The following is a 10,377-nucleotide window of genomic DNA, read 5'->3' as shown; positions in this document are numbered from 1 at the left end:
GCTACACAAATTCATCAAGACCTACAGCATGCACTTCATTCCAAAGCATCTTCCCAATAAAATATAATAAATGACAATGCCTACTCTCAGTTTATAGTATAGACTGTAAAAAAAAATAGGGTTTATTGACACTGAGCTAAATAGGCAGATGCATTTTCAAGGCTTATAGCGCCTCCTTTAGGAAGCATAGTGAAAATACATTTGTAAAACTGTAGGCCTATATCTTACAATTGTGAAAATAATTTTTAATAGAAAATAAAATTCAAGATTAATTTCTTGTAACGTTGAAATTAAGGCTGGTGTCCTGGTGCTATTTGTTTTATGGATAAAGATTTCAGAAATTAAATCGTAAAATAAAACGCAATAACGAAACAAAGAAAAACAACGTAAGCTAAAATGTTTTTCCAAACCTGTTTGTTTTACAAAAATATGTGAGGAACTGACAGCATCAGTCATCGTTCACGATTTCCATCGATTGAAAGCGAAAGATGCAAACGAAAATGACCGGAACCATTGTTTCTGGGTCTCGTGTTACCCGTGTCATTCTGCTGCTGCGCTCTTACAGCAGGCGGCGCTGAGCAGTCGTGAAGTAGTTTGATGCTGGAAGTGTGACAGGGCCATTACGAGAAGACCAAGAGGAACGACATGGCACTAAACTTGACTATCAACAGTAGCAACCCACCTCTAGGTAAGTACAAATGCGATGTGTTCAATATGTTATAAGCTACATTGCATTTTGCCGCTGAGCTCGCGCACCGGTTCAATGGATTGACACGCAGAACATCCTCGTGCCGTCGTGGCATAATCTAAAATTAACAGTCTGCCATTCCCAGTGTTCACTAGGCTTTACTTGTCTTTCACCGCTTTAAATTTGAATAGATTCAAGGCAAGATATTTTACAGTAATGCCTCCCTAAAAGTGATTCAGAAGTATGGCTAATTTGTGCATGTTTTGTTTTCATTATTATGAGGGAGTTTTGTGGGGTTTGCAGTCATATACAGGGCAAAAACAAGGTTTTCTTGGTTTTAGAGCCTTTCCACCACATAGCTAAGATATAGAAATATTGTTATAACTGCAGAATGGTATTTATTATTTGGTAAATGAATTGCAGTGCGCCATCCAGTGCTTGGGGAAGCTGTGTCACTGGCTGATGCAAGTCATTTGAAAGAGCTGTCTGAATCTGTTTACTCCACACCTGTCTTTGAGGATTATCTAACTCCTTCTGTTATAAATCTTTAATTGTATATGTGTAGTAAGGTGAAATCTTTTTAATGGTCTCATGTGATGGATTCAAATTAGAAATGTTGAATCTTTGCAAAACCAGTGGGAAATATTGGTGTGGCTGGTTTTATGCAGTACAGTAAATGGGTGTGTCAGACATTTGTTAACAAACAAACCTGCATCGTCAAACCTGATTTTCATTATAAATGAGATTCAGAGAACGAACATGCCTAAAGCAGGAAATGCCATGCATAAAATGCTTGCATATTGTTGCAGATATGCAAGTCCTGTATTGAGGCAATAGTATCCAGCTGCATACCTGCAGTGCCAGCAGTTTCAGGTTCAAGTTTAATTTTAAAATATCAAGAAATGCTGTAAACAGTGTTTATTTATAGTAATTGTATCCATTTTATATTTAACTAATGTGACCCTGATTTAAAATGCTTTCCATTTACTGTATTATATGTTATATTATTTCCTTCATGTTCATATTGTTACAAGCAGTAGCCTACTAAAGATACAGAGTATATTGTATTTAATCATGCCAAATTCAAATAAACATTTAATACAGAGCCTTGAAGAAGTTGAATGTGCATTTGAAAACCAAAAAGACATTTAGGCCTAAATAAAAAACTAAAACAATAATTTTAAAAATGTATAATTAAAGCTGCAGTCCGTAGCTTTTTTGTGGTTAAAAAATTACCGTATTTTCCGCCCTATAAGGCGCACTTAAAAGCCTTTAATTTTCTCAAAAAACGACAATGCGCCTTATAATGCGGAGCGCCTTATATATGGATGGTGCACACACGTTCACCAAGACGGGGAGACAGCGCCGGGCGACTTACGCCACTATCTGGCAATGGATCGTGGATGCCTGGGCTGATATATTAGTCTCAACTGTGATCCGAGCTTTCACGAAGGCAGGAATAATCTCTTTATTCAGCCAGCTCACATACCCGTATTTACTTCCTGTTTTCGGCCGAAGTCCACAGTAGTTGATTGTCGAGTTCGCGCGCGTGAGATCAAACCTCCTCCGTGTGTTCAACATCTGATTCGGATGAACTATCCATTTGAGCTGATATTCTCAGCACACCACACAGCACCGTCATCGGCTGACAGTCTGAGTCTCCACTGTTGCTTAGTTACCAATGATCGCGCGCGCGCACTCGACAATCGCCTACTGTGGACTTCGACCGAAAACAGTAAGAAAATACGGGTATGTGAGCTGGCTGAATAAACATCATTTTTATTCATATCTTTCACATTTAACGTTACTGGAGTCAGATTCAACGTGTTCACTCACATGGCTGTGCACTTGTAATGACACATTAAGGTTGTTAAGAGGCTAAAAGCAGGTTTAAAACTTTTCCCGTTTAAGTCAAAAGGGTGCAAATTTTAAAAAGAGGATAACACTGTGTAGGCAACACCGGTTTTTGTCGTTGTTATCTGTACTGACAGCACTCCAAATTTACAAAAAATGAGCTCAGTGTTAAAATTGACCGGAGTTTTCCTTTAACGTTTGAACAACGTTACCATGGGAGTGAACGGAGTTGTCAGAAAGCTTAATAAAGTTTGACTTTATCTGACTGTTTTGTTGACATCTAGTGGATGCATAACGCACACCCAGTCAAACGTTTGACTGCAGTATCTTATGCGCCTTATAATCCGGTGCGCCCTATATATGAAAAATGTTCTAAAATAGGTCATTCATTGAAGGTGCGCCTTATAATCTGGTGCGCCGTATAGTGCGGAAAATACGGTATCCAAAATACATATTTGAGAAAATACATAACCAGCCAGTGTTCAAACCTATCTGCTTGCCTTAGCTCGATTCAAAGCGGTAAGCTTGTAATAATGTTTTTAATTCCAGTGGTACTGGTGGATTTCCGCGGGAGATAAGAGCATGTCTTTGCGTCATTACGTCACATCTGTACACATAAAGAAGGAGTCTCGGCTAGTATAAGCTATATTGCGTGTGAAGATGCTGGAGGTGGAGATTTATAGCCTTTTCTCACAGCACTTGATATAATTAAACTTATCGATTTGATGGCGGATCCAGAAAGGTTCAAACGACAATCACCAGTGACAACTGGAGATTCACCCGCTGTAAAATGTAAAAGACTTCGTTCGGACTTCGGAGTGGCTATAGGAAAAAGAGACTGCAACCGGACCCATGCGAAAACAAGGAAAATATCAGAAGGACATTACATGTAGTCACGCAGTGCTGACGTTGTTAACATTAACAATTTGAGAACAAAGTATAATTTGCACGGTTTTGCGTGATATGATAAGCGATTGTTAGATTTAATCAGCGCGATTTACTGCAATGTCAGAACCAGAACAAAAGTGGATGTTACTTACTTGTTCAGATGACATTTTCCAGTGAAAATTATGTTGGTCATACTTCCAAAAAGAATACCGGTAATCTGTGATTCTAAATGCCAGTATCCACTGGGGCGGTGATTGACAGCTGCACACACTCTCCTCAAATATTGTGTTCATCCGCACTGAAGAGGAAAAACTGCAGACTGCAGCTTTAAGCTCATAATTAAATAAATGTAAAAATCATTTTTGATTTTTTTGTCATGGCATTCCTGCAGAAAGACCTCCATGTCATCCCTGAAAACATAACTTATATTAGGAATGTACGTGTAATATGTTTCTACAAGGGAAAATGCACAACAGACATTTTTACATGTTCTATTTATACGTTAAAGCTGTGGGATTCTGGATAAATTGAGAATCACGATTGAGAATTGTTTTTGTTGTTTCAAATAGAGAACATGGTTATGAACAGACATCTAAATAAAAAAAAACATTTACTAGAGATTCTGACAAAATGTTTACTGTTGCAATCTGTTTAAAAAATGTTGAATTAATTATTTTAAAATCAATTAAATCGGTTTGAATGAATGATTCAATGACAAATACGTTTTTTGGGGGGGGTTTTGCAGTCACCTCTTTTGCCACTTAGTGTTCATTTGAGATGTACATATTATCAGTTTATGCATTCCATGTTAATCAAACCCACAACCTCGGTGTTACTACCGCCATGCTCTACTGTTTGCGATACAGGGGCAGAATAATACAAAAAGTTTATTAAGAGGCACTGAAGATGAACCACAAAAATGATTTGCACAGAATCTAGATGGACTCTCTCAACCCTTCACAATTAAATGAAATGTGAAAATTAAGATTATTGTGAAAGTTCAGAGAATTTGTTTGGATAAATTAACTAATGCATTAGTTAATGTTGTACATAAAAGGAGGGCAACAATGCAGTATAAACAAGGACGTTATTTTTATTGCAGTTTTTGTGTCGCATTTATGTGCAGAATTATATTACAGGATTTGGAAATAATTTCAGCTTAGGTTTGTGTTTGCATACAGTAGGGACACAGTATTAGATATCCACTGCTTCTGTATTTCTCTAATTCACCTCTCTGCCTGTAGGGGCACTGTTGACTGCTGAACATGTGAAGGGCAGCGTCAATCTCTCTGTGAAGGAGGGCAAAGACACCATGCTCCGTGTCTCTGAGTGAGTATATGGCCTGGATGAGACTAGAAATTCATGCTTTATGCATAATACATTAGTTATAGTGTTTTATGGACACATTAGGAGGATACACATACACAATTTCTCTTGTATTTTTATTTATACGCATCATTCTGTCTAATTTTCCATTTCTCTCATTCGGTGTGTCTCCTTCAGCGATGTACAGTTCAGTGACGTGAACTCCATCACCCGTTATCTTGCCCGAGTGGCTCCGGCATTGGGACTGTATGGTTCTAACATGATGGAGCAAACTGAGGTTAGATTTGGGAATCATATACTACATTTCACTGGCTCTCTATAGCATATTACAATCATTTCATCGGTTAGCAATGTTGTTGATTATTATGTTCTGTCTTTTGCAGGTTGATCACTGGCTGGAGTTCAGTGCCCGTCGTCTCTGTGGTCAGTCAGATCTGTCTTCTGCTCTGGCAGATCTGGATAAAGCTCTGGCACTGAGAACATTCCTGGTGGGTCACTGTGTGACACTGGCTGAACTCTGCATCTGGGCTGCTCTCAAAGGTCAGTCATTTAGCTATGATATATATATACACATACATGCATACATGTATATGTATTAGGGGTGTAACGGTACATGTATTCGTATTGAACCGTTACGGTACAATGGCTTCCGGTTCGGTAAGCATACAAACCGAAGGATTCCTTGGAGCATTTTTCCTGCCGACAAAATCCGCGCTGGCGCGACCACCACAACTTTGCGCAACATCAAATGGCAAACGTAATGTAAGCGGAACGAAACTGCACTACTCATTATATTGTGCTTCACGGACCAGCGCGAGCCGATCTTGATCAAGCGACACTGTTACTACTTACTACACAGTGCTAAGAGATCCAGTGAAGAAAACATTTGAATTCGCCACTGAAGTAATAACATCGCTGCGAGATCTAGTGAGAAGCATTCACATTTCTCCGTTATTAACCGTAGATCTCTATTAGATCAAACAGCGCTGACGTGGAAACCAGGAGAAACATTGTGCCGTGAATGAACTAGTCATAGGCTTTAAGTCCACAGATCAGCAACATTCACCATGGATTTAATATAGTAACACTAACTGTAACCATGGAAGTTTGGCTGGAATAGTGAAATGCTTTCAAGTACTTCACACATCTTTTTCCAGCACTTCAAACCTCAAATATGATCTAAATGTATAAATATAGGCCTATATTTAAATGTTATTTTTAATGTGATGACAAAACATTATTTGTTCATCCTTCAAAGATTACCCCCAATTATAAACCTGAAAGTTTCAAGATGTAGGAAACCTCAAACTTATTTAAAAAAATTTTTCTTTTAATAAGTAGGACATTTCTCTGGCATTTCTTTCTTTTTGCTGTATCGAAAATGTACCGAACCGTGACACCACTGTATCGTATCGAACCGAACTGTGAATTTTGTGAACCGTTACACCCCTAACATCTGTGTGTGTATATATATATATATATATATATTATTCACTTAAATTTCATGTCCAAAATCAAGACATCTTAACATTTTTGATAATTCTCAAAAGGAAATGGCGAGTCACAGGTCAAGCCAAGCTCCTATCCGCATCTGTGCCGCTGGTTTTTGTTCCTGAGCTCTCAGGTGCCATTCAGCTCTGTGGGCAGTAAATGGGCCAGCAAGATTTCCAACAGCAAAGCCACTGTGAGTCTGTTACCAACCCAGGGTTATGTTTTTGGCTTTCTGACAGACTACTGCAGTTTTATCTGTTCTTTTAAACAAAACAAAAAGTTTGAAACAAGTCACATTTATGGTTTCAGCTCAAATTTACTTTGAACATGGAACATACCTTTACATGTTAATAAAGTTGTTAATTTGCATGATTTTTTTGCAAACTATGTTTTTAGCCTGTGGAGAAGGAAAAGAAGCAGGATCTGGGAAAGTTTGTGGAGCTCCCTGGTGCTGAGATGGGCAAAGTAATTGTGCGGTTTCCCCCTGAGGCTAGTGGGTAAGTAGCGTTAATGTATACAAGGTCTTTCACAATATACTAACGCTCAGAAGAGTTTTGTTTTTTTTAAGAAGTCTCTTTTGCTCACCAAGGCTGCATTTATAGATGCACAAGATGTCACCTGTGAGCTTCGGGATGCGAGTGTTTGCATGTTTACTTAAGCCCCTTTCACACAACGCGTTGATCCTGGGAAATTGCTAGAACGCCTTCTTTGTGAACGCAAACACGACCCGGGATTGATGCCAGGTTGGGGACCTATAACATTGCTGTGTTCAGTTCAGAGAAAAAGATGCACAAGCGTGGTTTCTCGAGAGAGAGAAATCGCAGCTCATAAGCAAACTTAAGATGCTGCTGAGACATAACATGTCACATCGATGTCACGTGTCTTTACGGGATTTTTATGGGTTGTGTGTGAACGCACTCTCTAATTTCCAGAACATCACTGGCAGTGTGAATGAACCAAAATCAAACGAACCCGGGTCACTTTATCCGTGTATTTTCCGGAATCTCTGTGTGAAAGGGGCTTTACACTCATACTCTTTCGGTCTTAGCGACGTTTGCATTTACTGTAAGGAGAAACTTATAATTGAAACTTTCGTGGATACAACTAATGTTTTTTAAATTAAATAGAAATTGGTGGTCTATCAGAGACAAAAGAAAACATAATTCTGATATTATTGTGTACCTCTGTGCAGTAGTTCAGCCTCAGTGCTTAGTGAAAATCCACAGGGATATCTTCATACAAAAGACTCAAGTGTGTGATATACATTTCCTAATTTTGTTTTGACTGCTCGGGGACTAAATGGCTCAACTGCCTGACTGTGTGGAACAACACTACCCTCATCAAGATTCAAATTTTATTTGTATAGCGCTTTTCACAATACATATTGTTTCAAAGCAGCTTTACAGAAAGTGCATTTTAGAAATGTACATTGAAAAAATACAGTTAGTTAATCATGTATTAATTTAGGGCATAACATATCGCTGGCATTGAGTCGTCTCTTCACAGGCGTTTAGTCATCTCATCGCAGAGGTGTTGGGGCATCTGATGTCTCCGTGAGAGGCTGGTTACAAACTGGAGCTGACGAACGCTATTTACTTTGGGACTAGCGTCCTGAGATAACAGCAGAAAAGCAGATGGGAAATAATTAGCATAGCTGCTGTTCATAATATTAATGCATTCGATCTGATTCAACAGCGTAGTATAAAAGGTAAGCATTATGTGAATGCTTGGCTAAAGAGATGCGTCTTTAATCTAGTTTTAAACTGGGACAGCGATCTAATGTTTGCTATTGTCAACCAAAGTATCAATCCTCATCGGAGATATGAATAAGCATGATAATACGATGTGGACTCAGTGTATGGTTTAGTGACTAGCATTATTATTATTAACTGTTAACTGTATTATTTAATTGTAATAGGTTTGCATATGAAGTTCATTGTTTGTATTTTCCCAGTGCATTTCTATTGCTGTATTTATTTTTGTGCAAGTGAAAAGAGTAAAGAGCATCTGGTGTCTATAAGCAGCACATACAATGTTTTACTGAGTAAAATATACACACAACTCTTATTTTTACTAAGCTATACTGATTGCTTTCACTACAGTTAAACAAATGTAAAATAATCTCAACTATTTAAGATTATCTTTTTACAGCCCTTTTTATCTGTTGATGCAAAGAGAACAGGTTGTAAATGTAAAATATGTGGTGGCTATGTTAATGAGCAAGTTGATGTAGATAAGTGAAAAATATGTGCAGAACTGAGAAAATAATATTAATGGAGATAAATTGTAGCCTGTGTCTCACAGGGCAAACGTGTGAATGTTTACGGGATATATAGATTCACGGGACTACTCTCTAATGGTTATTCCTGTAGTTGTAAGCTTTCACTTGAGTAGTCTGTTCTCAGGGAAGCACAAAACATATTTTTCTGATCTAGGTAGGCTACAGGTTTCAGGTGTATAGGTATAACCGTTTAAGATATTTTATACTCGTTTCATTTAGAACAAGTGCAAGTAATAAGAATATTATCGAGAACTAAAATATTTCTTTTGGGTGTGGATGCGTAGCTAACTGGGCTATGCATAATGTCCACATTTTTTTGCTATATTTTATTTTAAAATTTAGTTATATTTGTATATTTACCGTAGGCATAATTGGTTGGGAATAAGACATTTGTGTATGTGTATGCACTATGAGTCCAAGTCAGTTTTCTCTTCATGGACAGGAAAGTGTATTTTATTCATTCACCTGACTCAAACATTTGTTCGTTTTTAAATGGCATTGGCTCATGTAATAGTAATATAGATCTTAGTAGTATTTTGAGTGATACAATAGATTCTATAAACATCGATTCTATCGTTTTTGTCTTTCTAATCTCCGGCACTGGCATCCAGCAAACCTGGAAGTGTCTATGCACACACTCGCTAGATAGAAAATCCTACATGGTGGTCATATCATATGCAACTAACCCATTTGATAAAAAAAATAACTTTTTACTCCAGTGTCCAGTCTTTAGAAATCATTCTAATATGCTTTGGAGCTCAGGAAACATTTCTTGTTATTATTATCAATGTTGAAAACATTTGTGCTGCTTCATATTTTTGTGGACATCTGTTGATGAATAGATAAACAACATTATAAGTGTCATTTTTTTAAAAAGAAATCATTTCTTTCAACAACAAAAAAAGTACTTGTTCTAAATCTTTGAAAGGTAGTGTAGATTAGTGTCTCTAAATTATCTTTCCCTCTCCTCAGATACCTGCACATCGGTCATGCCAAGGCAGCTCTACTCAACCAGCACTACCAGGTCAATTTCAAGGGCAAGCTCATCATGCGTTTTGATGACACAAACCCTGAGAAGGAGAAAGAAGACTTTGAGAAGGTATTTTGCCTCGTTTCATACACTATTATTGCCCATATCCTCCCCCCTCTGAACCTGCATCTTTGGCATGGGCACCAAGGCTCAATACATGTCTATACATGCAACTTTACACTATAAATGTAACAAATTATTATTATTAACTTCCAATTAATTATTTTTAGACACCCCTGGCTAGGCTAACACATTTTTTTCTACAGGTCATCTTGGAAGACGTGGCCATGCTACAGATCAAACCAGACCAGTTCACCTACACCAGCGATCACTTTCCCACTATCCTGCGTATGGGGGAGAAACTTCTACAGGAGGGCAAGGCCTACATAGATGACACTCCTCCAGACGTCATGAAACAAGAAAGGGAGCAAAGGGTCGAGTCTCACAACCGCAGCAACTGTGAGCATCACCAGTACTGGTCTTATTACAGGAAATGTAATTTGAGGTATTATAATGAACATGTTGTGTTCCGTCTCCCCTCAGCTGTGGAGAAGAACTTGCAGATGTGGGAGGAGATGAAGAAAGGCACAGAGTTTGGCCAGACCTGCTGCATGAGAGCGAAGATTGACATGAATTCCAACAATGGCTGCATGCGTGACCCCACACTCTACCGCTGCAAGAACGCTCCTCATCCTCGCACCGGCTACGCTTACAAGTGAGTGGTCATCATACTGCTCATACATCTTGGTCTAAATTCATCAAATGTCGTTTTTCAGTATAGGGGTTTTTTTTCATTTTTTTTTTCATATTTAGTCAATC

The 10,377-nt window shown here is 38.2% G+C and overlaps 1 protein-coding gene across 3 annotated transcripts in view; it reads left to right on the top strand.

Moving 5' to 3' along the window:
- The first annotated feature begins 545 nt into the window (after window positions 1-545).
- The window catches only part of eprs1 (glutamyl-prolyl-tRNA synthetase 1), a 34,637-nt gene continuing 24,805 nt past the window's right edge, over window positions 546-10,377 (top strand). For all 3 annotated transcript variants that reach the window (XM_056245540.1, XM_056245539.1, XM_056245538.1), the window contains exons 1-9: window positions 546-688; window positions 4,675-4,759; window positions 4,934-5,033; window positions 5,140-5,296; window positions 6,307-6,440; window positions 6,644-6,744; window positions 9,501-9,627; window positions 9,825-10,017; window positions 10,102-10,273. In XM_056245540.1, coding sequence (XP_056101515.1) covers window positions 646-688; window positions 4,675-4,759; window positions 4,934-5,033; window positions 5,140-5,296; window positions 6,307-6,440; window positions 6,644-6,744; window positions 9,501-9,627; window positions 9,825-10,017; window positions 10,102-10,273 — 1,112 coding nt within the window. In that variant the 5' untranslated portion in view covers window positions 546-645. The remainder of the gene's footprint in view (window positions 689-4,674; window positions 4,760-4,933; window positions 5,034-5,139; window positions 5,297-6,306; window positions 6,441-6,643; window positions 6,745-9,500; window positions 9,628-9,824; window positions 10,018-10,101; window positions 10,274-10,377) is intronic.

The sequence above is a fragment of the Rhinichthys klamathensis genome, unplaced genomic scaffold (assembly GCF_029890125.1).
Source record: "Rhinichthys klamathensis goyatoka isolate OS25496 unplaced genomic scaffold, OSU_Roscu_1.1 h1tg000032l_1, whole genome shotgun sequence".
Lineage (NCBI taxonomy): Eukaryota > Metazoa > Chordata > Actinopteri > Cypriniformes > Leuciscidae > Rhinichthys > Rhinichthys klamathensis.
The sequence above is the reverse complement of the archived record's forward strand: the minus strand, read 5'-3'. Positions and strand labels throughout refer to the sequence as shown.